This window comes from Pundamilia nyererei, unplaced genomic scaffold, assembly GCF_000239375.1.
Source record: "Pundamilia nyererei isolate P.nyererei 1_Seehausen unplaced genomic scaffold, PunNye1.0 scaffold00006, whole genome shotgun sequence".
Lineage (NCBI taxonomy): Eukaryota > Metazoa > Chordata > Actinopteri > Cichliformes > Cichlidae > Pundamilia > Pundamilia nyererei.
Window position 1 is genome coordinate 6720823 of NW_005187407.1, and position 25507 is coordinate 6746329.

The 25507-nt window shown below is 38.7% G+C and overlaps 1 protein-coding gene across 1 annotated transcript; it reads right to left on the reverse strand.

The window, feature by feature from the left end:
* Positions 1 to 722: 722 nt before the first annotated feature.
* On the reverse strand, positions 723 to 20680 carry tmem161b (transmembrane protein 161B). The gene is made up of 12 exons (XM_005722324.1): positions 20447 to 20680; positions 14776 to 14879; positions 13169 to 13249; positions 11888 to 11985; positions 11632 to 11788; positions 8755 to 8906; positions 8620 to 8680; positions 8376 to 8516; positions 6263 to 6376; positions 5104 to 5278; positions 4070 to 4166; positions 723 to 3955 (listed from the first exon to the last, which is right to left on the reverse strand). Exons 1-12 carry the CDS (start codon positions 20447 to 20449, stop codon positions 3672 to 3674), a joined length of 1467 nt encoding a protein of 488 aa, XP_005722381.1. The 5' UTR covers positions 20450 to 20680; the 3' UTR covers positions 723 to 3671.
* Positions 20681 to 25507: the final 4827 nt, after the last annotated feature.

The window sequence follows — 25507 nt, forward strand, 5'->3', positions numbered from 1 at the left end:
CGCATCTCACAATCAGCGTGAGGATGGGATCACTCGTCTGTGCGGGACAGAAAGCTCACTATTATAGCTTCGCCCCTTCAGAAGCTTCACAGTTCTTCTGGCTGTGTTAGGGATGGAGGGGTGTGGCGGGGGGAATCAATGCTCCCTTTCCTGAATCGGAGCTCCATGCCGCTCTATGGAGAAGGGACGTCTGTGAATAGGACCCACTCAAGAGGAATAAAGGAACCTCTCCACTGGTTTGTTTTGGAAGCTGTCTTATTGATCTGTCTACCTATGAATGAATGCCATGGCCCAGTTTTCCCGCTCATGCGGATAATGGCACTCAAGGCCTGTATTAACTGGCCTGATGTTGTTCCCAGAGAAAAGAGAGTTTGGGAGCGTTTGTCATTTCATCCCTCCATCTACTCCGATAACGATTCCCACAAGAATGGAGACCCCCAAACTAAGAAAAGCAAATCGATGGCCATTGACTGCCTTAATCAATGCCTGCTTACACGAGGACATATTTTATAATTAGAGAGATCCTTAAACACAATTACAGTATGAGTAAACACTCTCATACGAAGCCCTTTTAAGCTAGAAATAAAAAAAGAATTATTTTTAACTTAATCTTTCCGAAGACCTTGAAGATTCAAAACTGAGACACTGTAAATGCAGAGGAAAGCTTTTACTTCCAAAGCAATTGGAGCACTTATTTGGACAGAGGACCTTATGTGCTTACAGTCTTCAAGTGCAGATGAAGCAGCCTCTGTATCCCCCACCTCCCCCCATGCAATCATGAAGGCCACACCACAAAAACAGCTCTGCAGCAAAAGCCAAGGCGTATAAAAACATCAGCAATTTATTAATTTAGCAGTTTACCAGAAACCACACCTTTTTCCATCACCAAAAAAAAAGTTATTTGCCTGTGAGAACGAGCTAAACTGGGAGTGAAACACATAATAAAATGCTTATTGTTCTTTCTAGGGTTCCTGCTGGCATCCTTTGGAAGAGAGAGTCCACAAAAGTGTAGTCTGTGGTGAGCACGTTCCTCTACTACAGGATGGGATATCACCAGAAATGTCCTGTAAAAAAAATGAGTTTCCATCTTTGGTCATCTGGAAACAAGTTTCAGAAGGTGGCATGGCCAGAAAATCAGACAAAACAAAATGCACAAGGTCGTCTTTTAACTTTTCAGAGCTTGGTCTGATCTTCTGACCATAATGAGTCAACTGCATCTTAAGTTTTGATCATTAACCGACGTCCCAGTTGTGTAAAGTTGTGTATGAAGCTACAAGGACGTACTAAAAAGGACGAATTAAAGAACATAATTTATTTAAGACTAAACTCTAAAGCAGAAATAAATACATGAAAGAACAACAGTGTGTGTAATTTGCTTTGTGAACCCAGCAATGAATAACAAACACTTTCAATGGTAAAACAAACTGAAGGAGCGATGCCCGATAAGGCATCCAGTACTCTTTCGCAACCGATCAGAACCACGCCGTCAAACACAGGTTCAAAGCTGATTTTAGCCCACCACACTCCGACAACGAAAGAAAAGAGTTTGCCATTCAAATGAGAAATGTTTACAGGCCTCAATATGTGTAATAAATACAAAAAAAATACAGATCAATCAATTAAACTGGTCATTAGGATAAATTACAATTTGCTTGAGGGGCAGATTTAGACAGATTAGACAGGAGTTTAAGAAGTACAAGGAGTGAGGGGTGTTAAATCAAGTCATCAAACAAATAATTTCCATAAAAAACAAACAGAAAATCTAGAAATTAGGCAGGATTGATACATTCATTATGTGCATATTCTCCATCCTTTAAAAACACGCAACTAAAGCTAAGACTTTTGACATCAGGAGCTTAGAAACGCTGATATGGTGGTTCTGTACAAAACTGAGCTGGAATTTTGAAATTACAGCTCGATTGTTTATTAAAAGCAAAAGGAAATGACAGGCCAGAGAACCGCAGCACCGTGCGATTAATCTGGCGCCACGTACCCAACATTCCTGAATAAACTGGACAATCGCATTGGCCAGTGTGTCATCTGCACAATGACTGCTTGTGCGTTTAAAATCACCCACCCCCGAGAATTACAGCATACAAAGGAACGGTAAATACTTCAATATCGTTACGTGAAGCAGAACTAGTGATTCCCTCTTTTTTTTGTCCTTTTTCCTGTGGGGAAAAAAAAGAAAAAGCAGGAGGCGCGGTGGGGCTCGGGGTTAGACTCACTTGGCACACATTTTTAAAATTAAAAAAACAAAACATTTGTTCTGTTGGAAAAAAAAGAATACAAATCAAAGATTGTTCTCACGAGGTTAAAATCAATGAATGGATAGAAGTAAAAAGAAACAATATAAAGGCAGTAGCTTATCAACCGTTGCTGACATCGTCTCCTCACCTGACCTTCAGCACAGAGCCTTGTGCTGTAGATGCAGACACAAGCGTGAACCCTGACCCTGTCCCTCCCATTGAATCATCTTCACATCTCCCACATCTTCTAAAAATGGCTCAGTTAAAACCAGGAAGATTCCAATGCAAGTATGATATCAAAACTATGCCTTTCTTTAAAAGAGTCTCTCCTCTATCTCAGTTCATTTAGACACATTTAAAGAAATCAGCTTTGAGTCAGCGAGATGTCACCCTTTGAGTCGAACACTGCTTCTCGCTGCTTTTATTACGGACGCCACAACCCGAGCAGCTATTCTGGGAACATCCCAGCCTGTCCCTCCCTCCTCTAACACAGACGCTCACCGGTTAGCAACAAACAGTAAGACTCTTCTCGGAGGCATTGCAGGAAAAAACAAAACAAACCAACAAATTATATTAAGTTTGAAAAATATGTTAAAAGTTTCAATCAAGAGACAAATGTGGACTAAGTGTGGCAATCATCAGTTTCCCACAAATGTAAAAGCACACACGCACACACATAAACAGCTGAGGTGATTGTAGATCTAGATTCAGTGACATCCTTTGGTTTAAATGCAGCTTCTTTAACGTGCATTGGGTTTAGGACCTTGAATATGCCCGAAGGACTCTTAGCATCCAGGCCCCTAGCAGCATGTATGCACTCTGTGGTTTAAATAAGCCAGACTCTTGCTGATGTGCACAATGCTGCAAAGAACCTGCATTTTCTAAGCAGAAGATGTCAAAAACCTGAAGATGCTGATGAATTAAACTCATTGCATGTGCTCTGTTGTGAACAGTTACCATGGATTCAACCCCTCACAAAAAATGATGTAACTGATCAGAATTGCCACACCGATTTTCACCTAGTAAAATTAATTAATTCTATTGTATTTATTTATTTTTACAGCTCTTCCGACACACTGCTGATACCGATTACTCTTACAGTCTTGTTAAGGTTTAGAAATGTTCTTGACCAGATCAAAAGTTGTGGTCACATGTAAAAACAATGTCAGAGTTCATGGTCTATGGAGGAAGCACTGGAAGTTGAACCAGGAGCTCTGAGGATATGACTGAAGTTATTGTACTGGTGGTCAGAGAGAAGAAGGAAGGGAAAGGGGGCGGATGTTGAGCTGTAAGTAGGCCTCCATTTGCCCCCCCCCCCACTCAGTCCTTTTTGATCAGGCTGTACACATTAGTTGCACTGCGGTTGTGTGTGTGTGTGTGCAGCTGGAGGGGGGGGTTGATGACACCAGTGGCCTGGTGATGCTATGCCGCCATGAGATACTGATGGTAGAAGAGGCCAAACAGGGAGGTGGAGAAAAGGCAGGCAGCAATCCACCAAGTGAAGAAGGAGAAGAGGCCCCGGAAAAGCAAGGGGCTGAAAACAGTCCGCAGGCCTCCCAGGGCCACTGAGAGCTGAGCTACTGATGCTCGGGCTCCTGTTTCTATCACCGTAGCTGCTGTTGGTGCTTCACCCATTATAGAGTCCGAGTTCATTTCATGGGTGCAAGGCAGGTCTTCTTCATGATAAACCCACCAGGAGTGACCACCTGTAATAATTGAGGAAAATGGGAGGGGAAAAGGAAATATAACCTGAAGTTGGAGGAAAATGTGATATTTTAAACATGAAAAAATATATATTTACCAAGCAGTAGATGACTCACCTAAGGTTTTTAGCAGCAAGGTTGTGTGTAGCAACATCACCAGGGGTGCCACATATTGTAGTGCAATAACACACAAATAGTAAAAAACACGTGCAACCTAGGTGAAAAGTAGACAAGAAAAGCACCGTTACAATAAGCTTTTTACACAAAATGTTAACACAATATCGTTCCAAATGTTTTCAACTAAGCTCATAAACTCACAGCAGCTTTTGTTTCTCTAAGCCCTATTTCATGTAGGGCAAGGACACATCGTAACAGTAATAATGAATTGATAGATCAAGCAACATCAGCAATAAAACATCTTCACATTTTAAGAGCATTTCAGTCATAAATAAAAATATTAGTTAACTACAGGGATCAGTTTTTTTGTCTGTTGTAGACTTGAATCTAAAAATCTTAACGGAATAAAGCGTTTTGTTCTATCTGTTCTATCTGTCTATCTGTATATTATTCAGGCTTCTTAATTGCTTCGCCTCTGCAAAACCAGCATCTTAGATCAACCTTAACAACACAGTCGCACTAAGGAGAACAGTGATTGCAAACCTTGGCAAAACCAAAATTAATAGGATCGTGTGCAGTGAACCTGCTGCCTTCACAATGGCTGCTTTGAAGACTGCAACTATTCGCAATCTGTGCGATCTTCAAAGTTAAATTTCTGTCTTGATGCACCAAAGTAACAGCAATCAGTCTGCTATCAGTCTGCAGCTGAACGGAGTCAAGTTGGAAATTGCAATAACTTTGATAAACTGGTGAAAATCACCTGTTGCACATCTGTTGTGTAAACCAGAAATCTGTCTGAGAGTGACTGCAGTTTGAGACTGCACCCAATGGGAAAAAATTCAAAGCAATGACTGGGCAACTACTCATTTCATTCCATATGCCATAGGTGATGTAATCTAAACACTCTGAATCCCTCGTTTCAGTGCTTCGAAACGGGTAGTTGCATTTTCTTACATTAAAAAAACAGAGTGGTAATTGATTAATAATGATCAATAATTATGACTAATATCATGGGAAAAACAAAAATTGCCCACCATCTTCTGCAGGTCCACAGTACTTATCCGTCCAGCTTCCTTCTTCATCTGATCCACACCCTTCTGGGCCAAGTTGAGGTAAGCCTGCAAGTGATGTCTCATCATAGCAAGCCGCAGCACACACATCAGTACGATCGCCCATAACCGCAAAGTATCATACGTCTGTTCAGTCATCCTGACAGTAACAGAAAGACAGGAGTGAGAAGAGGGGGGATGAAAGGATGGCAGTCCCCCCCCCCCCGGCACACAAACTCAATACATCATGTAGCCGCTGTGCCATTTGGATGGTAGGTAAGAATGCTGAGACAGAAAGGAAAGACTGTAAGAGCAAAAAGAGTAATAAACAACTAAAAAAAGAAAAGTAAGAGAGGGTGAAATTGAGAAATTAAAAAAATAATGAAAAGGGGGCACTGTAACATGAAATAGGACTTAATCAGGTTTGAGTCGCTGTCAACAGCAGGAGAAAGTTCAAGACATGACAGAATTCAAACTTGTGCCACAAATGAAATACACAAACTCAAAATAAACAAAGAGAAGGTGGAAAAAAAGGGCCTTCTGTCAGGCGTGACTAAATTTGTTTAAAGTCCAAACAGAAAACGCGTGTACTTGTTGTCACTTTATCTTTGCACTGAATACAATCGTTATCTCATTTTTGTACATTCCTTTCTCACAAATGGCGTTGCTTTGTTTACATCTGTTTCGCACTACAAAAGGACACAATTGCTTTTATTTATTTATTTATTTATTTTATACCTTGACAATGACGTCTCATCTCTGAGTGCCAGGTAATTATCTTTCTAGATATCAAGGCAGTTGAACTGACTTCCCTTCCAGAGTACGGATCCGTCAACGTGATGTGTGAGACTATAGACTTCCGGGAGAATCATGATGAATTGTTTACACAGACTAAAATGTGGGCAACAAACTAGTTTACATCCGAGTTTTGTTCATATTCAGCCAGCACTGTGTTTTATTTACAAAGTCAACTTTGGACTATGATGATGTTCAAACCGGTCCAATTACTAAACTACTTATTTGATGTTGAAGTAATAAAATAATTCCTTACGGCTCTAATTCATCCAGTTACAACACAAAGCTTAAACTGTATTTACGAGCACGGAACATGTTACTACACAACGTGTCCCATATCTTTACTTACAAAGGCACACTCTCCTTTCCCAGAGTGGGGTTCATTATGTAATCCTTGGTAATAGGCTTCACCCACAGCAGGACCATGATGAGAGGGGACAGGAAGTTGATATGAAGCAGAGTCCTACAGAAATAAACACAATACTTAAAACCAAGGAAACTCATTTCCCCCCTTCAGAATCATCTATGAATTCATACATTATAGAAAACTGAAGACATCAATGAAATAATCAATTTTTAAATGTTAAGACTGCGAGAAATAAAGTCCACACTACGAACATAACTTTCCCCGCGAGTGGTGAGAAGATAACCAAGACACACATTTCGAAGGAATGGAGATAATCCCTGCTGGTGACAGGGTCTGAAGATGTAAGCTCATGACACTTAAGTAGGGGAATGGAAGAGGAAGCCATTTTGGGGAGTCTGCTATGCCAAAGTGGATTATCTGAATGCGATGTGCTCCCTGCTCTGTACCCCCTATCATGGTCAGAGGCATCCCACCCAGTGAGTTCTGAAATGGAAATCTGCCTCAATTGAGCAAGCCTTCATCTGACTTGCAGGGTGCTCTCTTAAATTTGACACACTCTGAATAGTAGGAGACAAGTATTACCGGGCTGCACTTGTCCTCTTGATAGTCCAAGATAGGATAGTTTAATAGTTAAGCATTGTTTTTGTGGCCAATTTAAGCACATCCCATATGAAACAGGTCTAACGTAACAAATACATTAAACAAAGGTTAGAGGAAATCAAAGACACTGTCTTACCTCAAGGCAACGAGTAACTACATCTGGAAGATCCATTCTTTCATTTATTAATATATATTTTGTATATTTTGTAATGACACCAGATTGGCAAAAAAATCTGTATAGAGACCTTCAGCCATTGTTTACAGGCTCATCTCTATCTGTTCTTCACTGGAGGGATTCTGCACGACACAGCCACAAGTGTTCCTTGCAAGGTCCACGTTAAACACGACGGGCCCCATCTGATCCAAACAAATTCATTTTGGTTTAATCTGCCCAAAGAATAGGCTGCCAATATGAAGCAGGCTTCGTTTCATGACTGTCTGCAAAGTTTAATCTTGCAAATAATACTAGGTAATCAAAAACTCTAATGCAACTTCTGCTCCAACATTTGCTCAGTATCATCTACGGAGGAGAGAACTGAGTAGCTCAGGGCTTACAGATTAATGAAAGCAGACTAAACAAGGTCAAAAATGAGAAAACTGTGGTAACAGAAGGTTCTTTATAACCATATGACCTTAATTGTAAACTATCTTGTTCCAGCAGCCACTTTCGTTTTCAGTTTGCTACTTTGAGTACTGAATTTGTACATCTATCCTTGAAGAGCTACCTCGTCAGGCCAGGACTCTGCAGTCTATTTACACCTACAGGCCAGTGGACACGCTTTCAATGATGAGGATGTACACATCCTGGACAGGGAGGAACGCTGATTCGAGCGCGGAGTCAAGGAGGCCGTTTACGTGAAAAGGGAAAGACCATCTCTGAATCGAGGAGGGGGTCTGAGGGTACATCTTTCGCCATCTTACAATGCTGTGATTGCAGCCATTCCCCAACTCTCTGTGATGGTGCTCAGGGTCATTGATCAATGGTTATGAGAATTTGCTTAATTATGATGAAGGAACTGACCTCCCAGCCTATTGTTCCTTTAGTGGTGCTGGTTTCAGGCATTGTGCAAATGTACTGTTTATAAGATTGGGGAAACCTGCAGTCAGCTGAGACTGAAGAAGTCACTTGGATGAGCGACGAAACGTTTCTCCCACTGAATACGCTACGTCCAGATGAACAGAATCAACTTTCTATCTATCCGTTTTGTTTGTAACTCTACACGAGATTAAATACTTTACAGCTCCAAATAGCACAGTTATCTTACCAGGTGAAACAAAGAAGCATATTTTTAATTGATATTTGTCTGCCAGCAATGCTACATAAAAAGGAAAAATTTTATAAACTCTAGTGATACTTTTTTAAAACTGTAAAACGGAGTATTGGTTCTTTGTATTTCTAGTTTTAAGATCAAACATTTAACATCTAAGGGGTATACGTATTATTGCTGTCTATAAAAAGGGCTACTGACGTATCTACAAAGCACAGAAGACTCACTGTGTAAATTTGGTTGTAGTTAGGTTGAGTGCATCTAGGTGCATTTGGGCCAACCGTAGACCAGGGAAAGTTAGAAACGCTCCGATCAGAGAGCAAAGCAGTGCCAGGATCAACTTGAAGGTGAGCTTAGATATGGGACCCCTGTGAAAGAGAAAATCCACGTTACTTATAACGGTCATTTTACAAGTCGTAAAGAGTCTATGACAGCGGAGGAAAGAAACAACAACACTGATGTTACACTTACTGGGAGTCGAGGCCTTGGTGCTCCAGAAACTGTTGAGCGCTGTCAGAAAAGTTTTCAAAACCTATAAAGGAAGGCGTGTTCAACGATGAGCAATATTTTTATTACACAAAAAGAAAGCTATGGTGCAGAACTGACCTGTCTCCAGACCAAACTCCAAGTAGTTTTCAGTGACAATGAGAATGGCCATGGCTTTAACAAAAAAGAAGAAAGCAAAAGTAATGCAGAGTGAGCGCTCGCCGCTTTCTTCCAGCTTGAAGTAATGGGCAGTTAGAGAAAAAAGCGTCTTACTGTACAGTGCACAGTTAAGGAAAACATCTCAAGAAGCACAATGACATAATCAGCTAAGACAAACTACTTTGCCTAAACTTTATCCTTTTGTCAAATTCAAAAGAAATACACAACAATATGCGATGAACAACGTGGCTATTCACCATGCAAACTATTTTTCCTCTTTACAGAAGAACACATAGTCTGTGGATACTGAAAGACCCGTGTGAACCCACACTCATTTAAAGTCACACAAACCCTGCTAGCTGGTATGTGTGGAGAGTGGATCTCTGGTGCTTTGGCACCGCTGCATATGACTGAAGTGATGAAAATATTTATACTATTTTGCAGTGACTTTGCTCTGATGTTCAGAGATGAAATCCTCGGATTCTGGAACATATAAGGTTACAGTGTGGCATTCAATCTCTTTCACTCAAAATCAAGAATAGCATTCAAACAAGTGGGTTTTCTTTTTACCTCTCCAACCTTCATTTGTACTATAATGCTCACTAGATAAAAGTTAGCATGAGGCTCTAAGAGGAATAAGTTTGAACTATGATGTAGTGCGTTACAATCAAAGGTGGCTTGCTAACACTGGGAGGATAAAAGGGAGATTTTTAAGCAGGAATTTACATTTTAGTAAATAGATTTAAAAGGTAAATACCATCAAATGTGCATACTTGTAGAATTCCAGTAATTCCATTACTTTCAGTAAATAGTTGAGAGAGCTGTGCAGCTGACCTCCAAGGCAAGAGTCTTAAGGACTCTTATCAGAAAAAAATTAAAAGGCATTACTTTGAACATAACGTGAACTCCACAGAGTTCACAGCATGTGTGCACATTTGCTATATGTATAAGTGACATCAAGTGACATTATGTATGAGATCAGAGCTGTTCTACAGTATGGCAGCCACATGTAGTTTGGCCTACTTTCGTTAATTAAAGGCCATGCATACTCTGACAGCTGTGATGGAGCTCTGGACTACAGATGGCCACTTTGAAACAAATTATTTAACTGTAGCTTCTAAACTGTGACAGTTCACCTGTCTAATGTGAAGAAAAACACACAAGGTGATCTGCTGTTAGAGATAGAACAGATTTACTGATCTACTCCTACATGTGTAAATATATGCAGCACTTTTGCTTTGGAAACCCTCACAGATGGCTCCCCGTTTGATGCTGTAGAAATGTCATAAACTCAGAAAAAAATACTTAAATTTCACCAACATCATACTTGAAAGGCATTCTGTGATTCTGGAGTTGTCCGTGTATACCTCTGGCAGCTGAAAGCATGCAACTTGTCTTTCGCTCTGTGTAAGATGAGCAACTCACAGGGATGCAACGGAGAAATGCACAGACAGCAGGAATCGTAATCATGAGCTTGCCTGTAAAATTGAATGCATGCAGTTTAACCCTGTGTTGAAAGTGATATGTAAATTTTACAAGGTCCGCCCTCATAAGACTGTTGACCAGGTCCTCATTCAGACATGAAGCTGACGTGTGCGGATGCTGTCAGATTAATGAAAAGGAGAGGTTATGAGAGTATTTAAACTTGTCACCAGGGCTGAAATGGGGAAAAAACTGAAATCATGTGTCGAATTCACACATATCCCCTCATCTTCAGCTTTCATCAGTTTCCTTTTCCCCAGGCATACCAGTATGTTGGGCTGTGAAAATTGGGCCTCCAATCGCCAGTGCAGGCAGGAAATGACACACCGTCTGACCACAGTGAGCCACATCTGACCTGGAGAACTGGAAAGATTGATCCCCTTGGTCGGTGGCAAGGATAATGCATATTATTCAGCACAGCAAATAGCAGGAGGACGATAAAGGCAATGGGAATTCGAACCAGGAGAATCTTTACCTCTCATTTCAGTGGTATTAGTCTCCTCTGTTGCATTTACATAGCACATTGAATCTCTGTTATAGACATGTTAACCTATGTTGACCTACATATTTCTTGAGTGGCCACTTATGATCGGATCTGAGCTGCCCAATCTACATCTAAATAAACACATACATCAGATCCTCACAAAAAGCAGAAGCTTGCTGTTTTTAGCTGGCTGGAGGAAGTAAAACACTGACAGAAGCTACAAAAGGACAAGAAACCTTGGGGGGGGGGAAAAAAAAACAAAAAAAACACTGTTTCTTCACGTTTTTTGCCCAAGATAGCACACTTGTAACAATACTGCTAATGTTAAACTGACCATCATTTGATGTCAGACTATCATTTGTGGTGTCAGAACACAAAAGTCTTGATAACGATGTATAATCATAACACCGTCTAACGAGTTCTAATGAATCCTAATGACAAAGCAGCCACTATCAAGTGTTAGGTTTGATCTTCTGACATGTTTACATTCGGTGGTCTAATGTCACAGTTAACAGGAAATAAAGAGTTTGGACTGCATTATTATTTTTAACAAAAGTCTAAGTAAAGGCAACACAGTATGTGTAACCGGGCAACACCAGCAAGCACTAAACGTAAAATAGAAAATTGCTTAAAAAAAACCAGTGCAACATGATGAACAGCAGGTGCTGTACTGATGATTGCCTATGACAGTCTGCATATAAAGTTTTACATGTGCTAATGAATGAAAGAATATTTTTGTTATGCTAAATTTTATAATTGTGTAACATTTTCTTACTGTCAGCATATTATCAAATAAAAAGCTAGTTCACACAACAACACTGAAAAAAAAAAAAGAATTAATAAAACGTAAAGACTGACTGATGTAAGGATACACAACAAAGGCGAGTACTAGTAGGCACCAGACCACACTGATGTTCATCTCTCCCGAGGGCTGAGCCACACTGTAGTACAGCTCTGTTATCAGATAAACCACAGTTGCTGCTACTGTGAAATCCACAAGCCACTGGAACTCTGGGAAGTAGTGCAAAGCTGCGGACATAAAGTACATAATTAAATCAACACTTTCAATTACAAAACAGATTGTATTGCACAGTATTTACAGGCTGTGGGAACAAACAGTCAAGTTACCTAATGTGTCCACTTCTGTGATGCATTTCGTCTCCAGCTGTAAGTCTATGTCCTTGGGGACTGTTAGGGGCTTACTGTCTATGTGACCATTGTACTTCCTTGAAAAGGAGTGACAGAACAACAACTTGGGTGAGAAAGGGAGAAAAAAAACTGGAACAGAGTCAAGATTTATGGTAAAGCATTTTTAAAGGAAAAGAAACCAGAATAACAGTAGTCTGAACTGAAAACTCTCATCTGAACTCTCTTTTAGGCAAGAAGAGAATCCATGACAGCTAAAAGCCTTACTTATGAGATCTAATGCAGCTCAAGCATTCAAAATTTCATTACCAATACTAATGTACTCTCCCACGACCCAGTGTGGCAAAATGTAGGCAACTCTAAATCGCTAATAACAAGTGAATGGAGAGCTGCTCTTTAATGTTGAAAAACTGTCTGAGGGCCTCCTTAGTTTTAGACTGCTGGCTGAACAATACCACTCTAAGACTCAAAGACCAAACATGCCCTAGATAGATTTAATTTCTGAGGCACCTGACAGGAAAAAAGGGGCTCAGCTACACCCCTGGCTGAGGGAGTTGGACGCTTAACAAAGAGAATTGAGCTGCATGGCACGAGCTGGCCAAAGGACAGTGGTCCCTCTTTTTCTTCTAGAGATTACTGAGCATGTGGTGATGATAGCCTTGACCTGCCTCATACAGGGTCAAAGAAAGGACTGTGCTACAAAAACCGCCTTAAGTTGAGAGATGGACACCATGTGGAACAGTAAGGATTAACCGTCACCGGTGACTTTAAATTCACATTTAAAATGAAGAGTACAAAGGCAATTCGTTTGTATGGCCCAACATACACCTGCAGCTCTAGAAAAATGAATAGCATGGGTTTTTTTGTTTGTTTGTTTGTTTAATGCAAAGTAGTCTCAAAGCAAAATTTGACACTTCTAGTATTAAGGCTTGACATTTGACCCCTTTGAATTGATAATGCCTTTTAGATTTCAGAGATGATGCAATTCTTTTCCCCTAAAACTGTCCAAATAGTAACACCTGCCCCCCTTAAATGTCCAACTTTCCTCATATCCACTGGACAGGACCACTTACATGAGCTGTTCTTAAACCCAATGAACAGCCATGGAGGAACAAACCAGAAGGAAATCTGTCTATTTTATCTCCTTACTTCAAAAAATCCTTAAATGAACCACATAAACACATCTTTGGCACCTCCTCTTTGCCTCTGCTATTCCCCGCTACCAAACAATAGCCTTCATTCGCACCCTTCCTTCCAACCTACCTGTCTTTCCTTTTCTGTCCTTTTTGTTTCCCAGCTAAGCTCCTCAACTCATCTTCCGTAGGGTGCTGGTACCACCGCAAACTGCGAACAAAGAAAAGAACAGCCATGTGACTTTGTACTCAGAGTAGTAGACGGGGAAAAAAGACAGTTTTAAAGCACGTGCAAAGTACATTTGTGACAAAGACACAGCCATTCTAACACACTCTCTCACACTACAAGAAGACTGTTGATTTATGTATCTATGTATTTTCTAATTTATGTGTTCCAGGTGCAGTATGTTAGTTTTTTTCTAACAGGAGCAACAGTTGGTGCTACACTGTGTATTTCTATATGTATCCTTTTATTGTATTTTGTTAATTTCCCCAGTATACCCCCCTTCTTTTTTTCCTGCCTGTCCTGCCTTAAACATCGTCATACTATACCACATATAATGAATAACCAAAATAACACAAATAGAAATAAATAAACAGATAAAAGATTCACATGTTGCTGTTCTTGCAAAAGCAAAATGTGTTTGGCACATTTAAATCATAATTCTGATTGTAAAAGCTGCCAGACAGGACAGGATTTAAAAAAAGGAAAGAAAAAGAGAAAAAAAGCACGCACAAAGGAAAAAAAAATGACTGACTGTTGCTAGATTTGATGTACATTTGCTAAGACACCCAGCATAAAATAGCATATGTTGACTATGAACTATGGAAGGCATAGGCAAGTAATTTGGGGTTAAACATGTACCATAAGAAAACTGGGGACTATATAATCAATTGTTCATTCATTTCCCATTCCCAACAATCAAAGACGATTCGTCTACTGTTAAAACTTTAAATTGCCTTACATTACTCTTCAAAAATGCTCTTTTAAGTGGTGACATTAAGTCTAGATTGTATGAACATGACTCAAAGCCTCAATTTATAACATCTCTAAGCTTTATGATGAACTTAGAGAACACAAAAGCGCGCACTAACCAGACATATCGCAAAGATTCACTTCACATAAGCGACGCTAATACACATCTAAAATGCATTTATAAGAGCTTTTACAACAGAAAGAGTATTTGTCCTTAAGGACTAAGCTTGAAATAAGACCTAATTCAGGAGCATCCCTTTAAAGACAAAGACCCTCCTTAACTTTGTTTAGAAACTCTCTTGTTAGTGCATCTTGAGAACTACTGTGAGGTGGAGGAGGATAGAAGGAGCAAAGCTTGCTTTTTTTTACATTCTAGATTTATTTACTTATTATGGAAAAAAGTAATTGCAAAATATTCTGAGGGGACAACGCTCTGCTTAGGGCAAACAGTTCTGAAAATGTTGCAACGGTGCCCTAAAAAAAGCTTATTAATTATTAAAGATGTTCCAAAAAGCAGTTTTCTCAAAAACATATGTGGCACTAGTTAGAGGAAATGAAGCGCACCCTATTTCTGTCCTTTCAGGTCACCCCAATATTTTGCCGACCTTTGGTCTTTGATCAAAATGCTTCCGAAAGCTTTAGAGTCTGAGTAAACATTTTGATCCCGATTGTTTGGAACCCTTTTTGAAATAAACTTCCCAGGAGGCAACTAAACTGCCTGCAGCACTTAAAGAAACAGCATGTAAGAGAGTCTACATTACCTGCCACTGCAGAGTAGCCATCTTGCCAAGGAATAATGAGGTATGATTTTCTGAATTACACTGGCCATTACCATGGTAACCACAAGCTGCACACCGATCACACCCTGTGGAAAAAGGATTGGATTTAAATCACATTTAAAGAAAGAATAATTACGCATGCCATACAGCCGCTACAAAACGAGCTCAGCATGACCTAGAGGTTCATCGCTTCAGTATTATTTAGACAAGCCCAGCTACACCTAAAGCTACAAAATGTGTAGAATGCGAAAATACATCATTTAAAAGGCCAACAGAAATTTACAACCAAAGGGGCACTGTGGCAGTCTTTTACTGTTCATTAAAACCAGAATACTGACATCGTAAGTGCTTTAACATCATTGACACCTTGATTTATGTGTCTTTTTTGACACTCTGGTTAATGCTACTTCAACACTTGTTTGATTGGTAAAGCTACAATTTGCAAGCAGCGGTAGATGTGATGGAACAGTAAAGACAGACAGAGAAATCTTCATCTTATAGTTACTGAAAACCTTTTTTTCCTCTGTTTACCACCTAAGCAGTAGTCCTTTTATGTACAACTCTGGTTGTATTAGGCCATCATAACCAGCCAGTCAGTTGCATTATTTCATAGTACTGCTTGATGTTTAGTATTTGTTATTTATTTAATTCATTAGATCAGGAAATAAAGAGAAATGTATTGCATTTATGCAAATTTAAAGGTTGTAAGAAAGCTTGTAAAACATTTTATAATGACCAGAACTGATTAGTCATTTACTGTGCCTGTCTCTTCTTCTATATCACAATTAAACACAATCTTGTAATGTCTTAAGTGAACATAGAAGCTAGAGTATAAAAAATATGGGGTGATGTGTAACATTTAAATAAAGCAGACTCCAAATACAATTTTTCAGATACAATTTTAAAGCCTATTTTTATTTGAAAGCAGCACAAAGGCAACAATTCAATTGAAACTGCAAAGATTTCTAAGAAAATATGTATTTTCTTTGAAATCTCTGCTCATTTGTAATTTCATGGCATCAACACCTTATGAAAGGTTCCCCACCATTTACCTGAAATAAAAGGAAGTCACTGAAATTGTTTTATATAGAGTCACCAGCCCATAAAACTTCAAGCACTCTCGTAACTTCAGCATACATCCCCAGCTGGCTGGCTAATTCAAATATCTGCTTATTTAAAAACAAAAATAATAATATTTTGTTTTACAGCATTTTAACAAAGTGTTGTACTCTGTAAGTAACCTAGGTTACTTCACTGTGATGTGATTTTAAAATAACTGACATAAAACTGCAGCACTTTTTGGAACATATAAAAAAAAAACAAAAAAAACAATGTTACTCTTTAATTTGTTACTTAAACATGCAATCAGAAAAAATCATCCATGCATCCACTTTCTTAACCACTTAGCTGATTTAGGTCACATGCTACAGAATACTGGGTACACCCTCAATAGTTCACCAGCCCAGTGCAGAACATGGTAAAATCAAAGAATGCACAATTAAGCTTAAAATGATTTTGCAGTTTAGAACATTTTATTTTCCTAAAAGCAGATATCTTTTTAATATTTTACTAGGTTTATAATATATAATATAATAATATTAGTGTAAATGTAATTTTATCTTGACACAAAACACAACAAGCTATTGAATTCTTGCTCTAGTTGCCGGATGTTGAATTTTATTGCGTTTTGGTTCATTAGTGCTAGCCTACTCCAGACATTTCATTTTTTTTATTAAAGGTATTTAATTTGAGATTAGTTTCTGTACTGGGTCATTGCGGTCAAGCGTGTGCAGGCACAGATATCAATGGTTCCTACTGATTGCCAAAGAGAACCCAACCCACTGATCTAAGCCTACATTGAGAGGATAAAAGCGCAGCATGATGGGAACGATTCTGGCTCCTTAAGCCTAAGTGAATATTGATCCAAGTGTGCCAGGTTGCTATTAAGCTTCTTGCTTAATCTTTGGATACCTTACACAGAAGCAAAGGCTCATGGCGACACAGACATTATGACAAATGGTGCAGAAAAAGTGGCAATTAATTTACTCTTATTGTATTCTTTAATGTTTACTTTAAGATAATTTATTATAACTTAAATTGTAGATTATGAAGCAGTAACTCTGATAATCCAACTTGGAATGGGAATCTGTTTGGAGTGTCTGCTTGTTGCAATAAAAATGTCAATATTTGTCACCACTGTACCAATACTCCTATTGATTTTTCTTCCAATACATATCTTTTTTCACACTGCTAAAGAATATAGGTAATAAGAAATGCTATCACTTTATAAGTACATTCACAACAAATGATTTGTGAATCATTTGGAATGATCACGATTGATGTATTGATGACTTATTAAATGGAGATGCAAGTCACAGTTATACAGATCAGCTGTACGATTAATGGCCTAAGAATAATGTATATAAATACATACATGAATGTATGCACTATATCTACAGAGCTGAGTAATCTTTGACAGTTTATTTAGAGAAACGATGTGAACCACCATACTAACATCTTTCAGTGATCTACACTCAATAAGAAGATGAGAGGCCTGATGAGAATTTAGAGGAAGAGGAACCTTGACAACATACAATCTCCAGAATAACATCTTGACCAGCTGGCAAGTGGCTGCTGGTGGTTGCCAGGTGAAACTGGTCAAAAAGAGTGTAATTGGGTTGGTTACTGACATATTGCCGGGACTAAAAAGTCGTTTACATAGAAGACACTGACTTGTTTGCAAACACTTGCCAAGTTCTAATCGAGTGTCTCTTCTCACAGACAGATGGGACTTTTGTGTGTTGTTTTTGTTTTTGTAGAAACAAACATGATGCAGCATAAAGGGGGTTCCCCACCAAAATGTTTTTGTCTGGCGCATTCAAATATTTTAATTAATAAAGTTTCTAATAAATGTACTTGGAATATTAGCAAGAAAGAAAAATGCATTATATACACTTATAATGGCCTGTAGGTATCAAATACATCAAATCAAAAAATATTATGAGCTCAAACTAAATTTGAAATAGGTTTCACTTACAAAACTGCATGCTGAAAAACAACTAGAAATTGATAGCTAGACAACCAGAGATTAAGAATGACAAAGAATTCACATTTGGGCTTACACGGTAATCCTCAAATATTTTAAAGTCATCTGAGTTTACATTATCAACAATTTAAAAGGCTAAACATAACCCTGTGCCCTGATTGGAATCCACTTAAAATTTACATAAAGCCATAAAGATTATTTTAACATACTAATGGTCAAAGAGTTTTAGCCGCAACAATGACAACAAACTGATTCTCTTTATATTTTAACCTTCAAAACATGCAAACATGCAATTTCTGCAATGTTACAACTCAATGTAAGTATCTGAAAATAAATAGCATTTGATGAGCTTTGTTTACAGCTAGCTGAAAGTGTTAAACAGACATCCGCTTCCAAGTTTGGACGACAAACATTTATCACAATGACAAAAAGCAACACATATTACTAGTAAATGTATCGCCAAGCAGGACCGGACTAAATAGCAACACACCTGTCTCTGAGTGATGGTTAAACCCATGTCAGGGTGAACTTGGTGTGTAAGGAGGAAATGAATAACACCTTGACAGCACAAGTGATACTGGCAGACATATACATTGGACCTAGATTTTATATTGGTCATGGGAATCCCTAGTGTCACCCAGCATGGGGTAAGCTTCAAAAGCTGAAGTCAATACCTCTTCTGGACTCACATAGAGGAGAGTGGGTGCCATTTATTTGGCAATTATTCTCACTTAGATGTGACGCGTGACCAAACACAACCTCTCTCACTCGGGACATTTTTTTTCATGTGAGTAATGGTCATGCTATATAGGTCAAAAGCACACACTCTTAGTTTGGTGGATGCTGACCACACTCTGTGGGAGACCTGCAAGGATCTCAGGCCTGAGGGAAATTGAGCCAGCATGGACTCCCTTATCTTGCCCAGTCCGCTTGACCCCCTCCACAGAACAACCAAATGAAATCTGTAGGGGGTGGGGAGTGGGAACTGCAGCGATAAACACTATCTGTAAGAGCTCAAAAACCTCACTACTATTTTACAGATGAAACTAACTTTGAAGCAGTGAAACCCTGTACTGACCAGCACTTCTCCAGTGTCATTCATCTTCACTATATACTGCTGGGTGTATTTAAAATCTTCAGCTAGTGAGGGTTCCAGAGGTCCAAGAACAAAGTTTGTAATATAAACATTGCAGCATATGATAGAGATGTTCCATATGTTGATTATAAAAACAAGTCTAATAGTAACACTAGATACTTGATGAATGAATCAGGGTGCGAATTACAGAATGCAATATACAAGGACGGTACAATGCCTATTCATTGTGTCAATACAGCAAATCCACAATACTTGATGCACTACATGATGATTACCTATAATACACTGCAATATATTTGTGAATTTCAATATTTGCTGCATTGTGTTGTCATTATATTCAATTTTAATTATGCGTCCAATTAATTATTCCTGTATGCTGGTGTCCATCATTTTACTCATGCAAGTAAACTTCCACTACGTTTACCTCCCCTTATCAGTAAGCACCATCATGAAGAGACGGGAAGTTGACTCTTGTAAGTCAAATTGGTGTGGTGAGGGGGGGCGTAAAAGTCAATTCAGCTCTTAACCTTGAGCCAACCTTTGAAAATATTTTGAAGGTTACAACAACTTATCAACTAACCAAATATAGATAAACATAGTTATAGAACTGTTAATAAGCATGTTAATACTTAATGAGTCAGTCACTTGTTAACGGTTCGTTCAAGAAGTTCAGACTCAGTTCTGTGCCTTTAAGGCACATCACAGCAGATACAGTCAGCTGCATTAACCAATGAAGATACAAATTGTACCTGCAGGAGGTTATGCAAATTCTATCTCTATTATTTTAAAAACCTTTCCTTTACTCTGTTTCTTTTTTAAAGAAAGGCAAAATCCTTTCAATAGCTTTCAATAGGAAATACATTTTCATGTTTGACACTCCATCTTACTTTTACTTAGGTGATGCTGTGTTAGAACTTGAGATACTTTTATAAATCCACGGCTATTGATCCAATAAGGACTGCCCAATCGCTTGACTTATATAAATATAAATGTCATTACAATTGTACGTACAGCGGGGTTGAATTTATAATTTATAATTTAATGTGATAAAAATGTTTTGGGAGGTAGTTTTCATCTCCTTCCCGAAATTATCTTGCCAGCTGAATGGGAAGCTAACTGCTAATTATATGGTATATACGACCTACCTTCAAAGTCCCATATGCAAAACTAGTAAATGACAATAACTGCAAACAGTGTATGTGAGTGGACCCTACTTAACAGCATAACATATATGTATATACTATATAATATGTACTACTCCATTCACTACTCTGCTGTCACCGTTTTAACTTACAAGCTACACTGACCTGCCGACTACAAGCATTTGCTCTGGCTAGCAAGCTAAGCTAACATCCCACTGCAGTTACAATAGCAAACGGCACAAAAAGAAAAACGCTTCAGAGTCAAGGTAAACATTTACATGAAAGCTGATGTTAGAGGCTGGAGACCTATCAAAGAAGTGAGACAAAACATATATAGCGTTGCGTTCAGGTGCTCGCTGTCATACTCACCATGTTGATGCAGTGCAGCTAAAACGAACTCTACCCCGGCAACACTGAGCTCTCCGACTCGGAAATCAAGCGGCGAGGAGCACATAAGCGCTTCCTACGATTCTAATACACAAAAAGAAGAGGTTTCTCATTCAATTTGTCACCGTATCTTTTCATACACCCCTACATTGTCAAGAAAAATCAATGGATTCTGCCTCCGCTCCCAAGTATTTTCAACTGCAGTAGAGGTCACATTAAAACTCTGGGTAAGGAGGTGTCCACAGATGTGCCTGTGTGCCGAACGTAAAGTAGGAAAACTGAAATTATTCACATAATCACAAACTGAAATAAAAACGAAACTATAAAAGTGCTAAGATATAATTGTGAATTCAAATTTTAGCTTTCGCTAAAGCACTACAAAAAGTCCGTACTTTTTTGTAGGATTCGACAAGACGACTATACGTACATATCAGGACCGCCCCAACCGGAAAAGCGCAAAGAATCAGTAGTACACGGGACAGAAGAAGCTGAGGACAGCGTGTTTGTGTTTAAGGTTAACAGAGGAACGTTTACAGCTTCGCAGACTACACCTATTACTTTTACATAAATATAAATGAGTGAATGAAAGGAGGGGTAAACAATGCAACAGATTATCAACACGCCTTTTAGTTATGCTGGCATTTTTTGCTAAACTACATCATAAAACTCATAATTAATATGTGTGTCGTGCGTATGGGTCTTTCTTTTCAGCGAAAATTGTATCTGCCACAGCAGATTATCTGCCTCCATCTCACTCTATCCCTAGCATCCTCCTCTGTCACACCAACATGTCTGCATGTCTTTTTTACTACATCATTGTTCCTCCTTTTCTCGTGCCTGGCAGGAACAGTGCTCGACCTGAGCTGTCGCCCTGATGTATATATTTCATATGTTGTTCATTCTGTTCAGTTCCAGTAAAAACTTTTGCGTCTTCAGCTCTGACTCCAGTCTTTTTTTGTGTGTCATTGCCATTGTTCCAAGCCATGTATCATAGCGGGTTTCACTACCATCTTTTAAATCTTACCCTTTACTCTTGCCGCTACACTTTTGTGACAAATCACCCCTGACACGTCTCTCTTCTCCAACTCTTTTGTGCACTGTCCATTGCTTTGGATGGTTGACCTCAGGTATTTAAACTCACCCACCTCTGCTCCTTGTGTGTTGACTCTCTCCCTCTCATTCACTCATATGTATTCTGTCTTGTTTCTGCAACTTTCATTCCTCTTCTCTCTGGTGCCTACCTCCACTTCTTCAGGCTGTCTTCCATCGACTCCTTATTCTCACTACATATCACTTTATCATCTGCAAACTCCTGCTTGACCCCATCTGTGTATAAAGTTTGTTATAAATAATAAAACATTTAAAAAGGGAATATTTTCAGAAATTGTGCTTTTCATAACTTAAAAATAAAAAGTACCATCTCTAGGCAGTGAATATTGATCACATATTAATTAAAAAAATAACTTTACATAAGTTAATTTCTTAAGTTAAAACATATCAGAGGTTATGTCGCCCTTCACCTGTCTGAAGTTTGGGTAATCTTGTGCTTTAAGACCTCAAAAGCAAATTTTTAATGAGTTCTGTGAGTTGGCAGGCTCTGAAATTTGATTGAATAGTGGCTGCGTGATGAAGTTAAATATAAGTAAGATTAAACAATAAAGAGTACTCATACACACTGCAAATGAGGGCAAGCCCTCAGTAACAAAATATAGTTTTTAATCTATGAATTGCACCATTTTTTCTACACAACAACACATGTGTATTTATTGAAAAGTTTTCCAGGCCATTTTAGAGTTCTCAATTCGTTGGCTGGCTATCTTAATCTGGGAAGGTGGGACTATCTATACATCCATTCATCCATTTTCTTCAGCTCCAGATTCAGTGTCCTGGCGAGGCTGAAGCCCATCCCACCTGTCACAGGACAAAATGCGGGATACGGCCTGGACAAGTCACAGTCTCTTGTTGTGCAATACTTATAATGGGTGAAAAGAGAATTCTCTGGTCTCAAATGAAGCACAGGTGAATATTATACTTAACTTACTTAATTGTAATGAAAGTTTACCCTCAAAGTTTTCTAACTGTTTGTATTTCTTTTTCTTTTGGTGGCGATTTCTTCTGGATGGTGCAAGTAGATAGCACACTTTTTTCTCCACAGGTCTCTTCTGCTGTGGTGTTGTTGTTGTCCTCCCATTACTTCGCCTCCATAGATCACAATATCACTCTTATAGCTCACTGCTGATAAACTTACATGGTCACCTGTAAATGCAGGACTTGAAGTATAATGCAGAATTTTTTAAAGAGTGCTTTTTCAACTTTAAATATATTTGGTCTCATAATTAATGCTGACAGTCCTCCCAAGGTGGTAAATAGCATAGATCCCAATAAAAAATAAAAAATATTAATAAATACATAAAAAACAATTGAATCAGGTGCAGACTGTCAGTCCTGTCAAATCAAACAAAAAGAGCATTTTTCTTTATTATTTTTAACATTTTGTTTAAGTTTTTTTCTTTCACATACAGTATTTAGGTATAAGCAAGACATACCACGTGCAAAATGTAATTATGTTGCTCTAATCATTAAATAAAACACACTTGGTACTTTCTATTTACGGCATGAGTCGTAGCGTGATCAGACATAACACAACTGTGCATTTGCGCACCTTTACATATGGAATGCCATGTATGACAACATGTGGGTATATTAGAGCCAGGGTGTATTTGCACATGCGCATATATTGACTAAGCCCTCCTCTCTTATTGCAGGGATACATACCCCACCCCCTTGATGCATTGTGCTAGCCCCTCGTGGCACGACACATGGATACACACAATCCAGTGGTGTACAGGCACACTGGCTCAGCCTACTCTGTGGCACGTTTTCCATTCGGCCAAGGCCCCGAAATGTCTCTCTGATAATTGGTGTTATAATTGCTGCTAAACTAATAGTGATATAAATGAATACAATCACGTTAAAGCAGTAGGAAATCATATGATGGCACACATATGTGCCCATGAAATTCATCATCAGCATTTCACAAAAGCAGCTAAAGCAGCTTTAAATAGGGTTAGTGGCTTTTTCAGAATCTGGGTTATTCCATACATTTCACACTGATTTCCTTTTCATTTATAATTGAAGGGAGTCTCGTACTGTACATTCTCCCTGTTGTATTCCATATCACACTCAGCACTATCGCTCCTGCTGTTTGAACTCTGTTCTCTCTGGAGCTTGTGTTTTTTTCTTCTTCTTTTCTTATTCAGTGTTGTCTGTTCTTTTTAGTCAGGCTTGTTATTTTTAGATGAAACATAATAGCCAGGATCTTCAGTGTACTGTGAGAGTTTCACACATTTTCCTAGTGTTTAATCCATATGACATCTCCTCTGTGCCTACTGGTTCTTTTGAGTTTCAACTCACAATCCTGACAGTATAAATAAAGATGATGAGAATATTACAGTAAAAACCTCAGCCTAGTCAATCAAATAGACTCATTGTTGAATGTCAAGATTCATTTTTAATGGCAGGGCTTCTTGTGCATGAGATCTGGCGAGCATTTTACATCATTTCCTTCTTTTATTAATCAAACAACAGTTTGAAATGTGTGTCCCTGATCTCGGCAGTACACCTCGAAGCAGAGGAGGAAAATAGAACAAAAATCCATGTCAACTCCTCACCAGTAGGACTGAAAATGGTTCAGAATGTAATTCTCTTTGGTGCAGCGCCTCCTTCTTCATTCTCTGTAATCTACATGAATGCAAATTACAATGCAAATGCAAATACTCCTGAATAATTTATATGTAGTGTAGACTTCCTTTACAGAAACCGGGCGCTTTCTGCTTAACTAGAACAATGTGACATTCGAAGCACACATTTGGTTAACCACAGAATATACCACAGAAATTTACTATGTAAAATTCTGTTCAACATTTTTGTCAAGGTTTGCACGAATCAGGATTTAATATCTGAGATGGAGTCTCCTTTTTTTGGGATCATGTAACACAGTACTCTCTGTTCTCCACACTACTGAATCCAGGACAGAGTCAACCACAGATTTGAAACATTTTATCTTATTGGTTAAAAACCATAAATATAAATTTACACTCATCATCCCTCTTTAGTTTATTTTTGGCTCGTTATGACTTCACAAAACAGGAATAGTAGACATATCATTTACCGTTAGTCTGTTACAGCCAGTAACTGTCCAATGATATTTTTTTCTAACCATAATAACTAAGGCAGCTAATATTTAAATAACTCACACATTTGGCAAGTTAGATGTCAGGTCCTGTTCTCCGATAAGTAAAAACTCACATCCAGTCCACAAAGGAAAAAGGCCTTTCAAGATCTCTATTCAAAACATCAATATCATTTCGCTAAATGAAATTCAAGCACATACAGCTTGCCTTTGTCTTTTGTGTCGAGGCGGGGGGGGGGGAAATACCCCTATTATAATTAATGACATTCATACACACTTGAACACATACGTTTTGTCTTCTTTAAAGAAAAAAGGGAGAAAAAAAAGCTTCTGTCTCCATCCTAACACGTGGATGTGTTCAGGCTTCTCCCTCAGCAGTTTTTCCATCAGGGATTGTAATTAAGCAAAAGCATTCATGAGTGGGCATGCTCATTTAGCCTGCATTTGGGTTTAGACAGCTTTAAAGGGATGGAAGAACAAATCCTGGTGGAACAAGGCGATGTATGCTATCGCCAAAGCGAAAACACTGCGGGCAGAATAACAACGACTCGAAAAGTTAGTGACATTATATTGTCTGCACCATATCCTCTTCTCCTCCCCGTCTATTCTATCATGGGGAGTGCATGTGTTTTAATGATTGACAAATGCAGTTTTCTGTCGACAGTAGAAGAGCGGTAACATTATATTTACTTTGAAAGGAAATATCATATTATAATGCCTTCTCTATTTGTTTTTAATTGAATATCATTTTTTTTGTCTGTACTGGTGCGTGTCTTTCTGTGTTTTTGTGTGTGTGTGTGTGTGTGTGTGTGTGTGTGTGTGTGTGTGTGTGTGTGTGTGTGTGTGTGTGT

Excerpts from the sequence above, each read along its gene's own strand:
- tmem161b (XM_005722324.1), bottom strand. Across the intron at positions 13,250-14,775 it reads TGGCTACTCTGCAGTGGCAG|TTTGCGGTGGTACCAGCACC; the intron begins GTAATGTAGACT and ends CTTTGTTCGCAG. Across the intron at positions 8,907-11,631 it reads CTAGTACTCGCCTTTGTTGT|TAAGACGCTTTTTTCTCTAA; the intron begins GTATCCTTACAT and ends TGCACTGTACAG.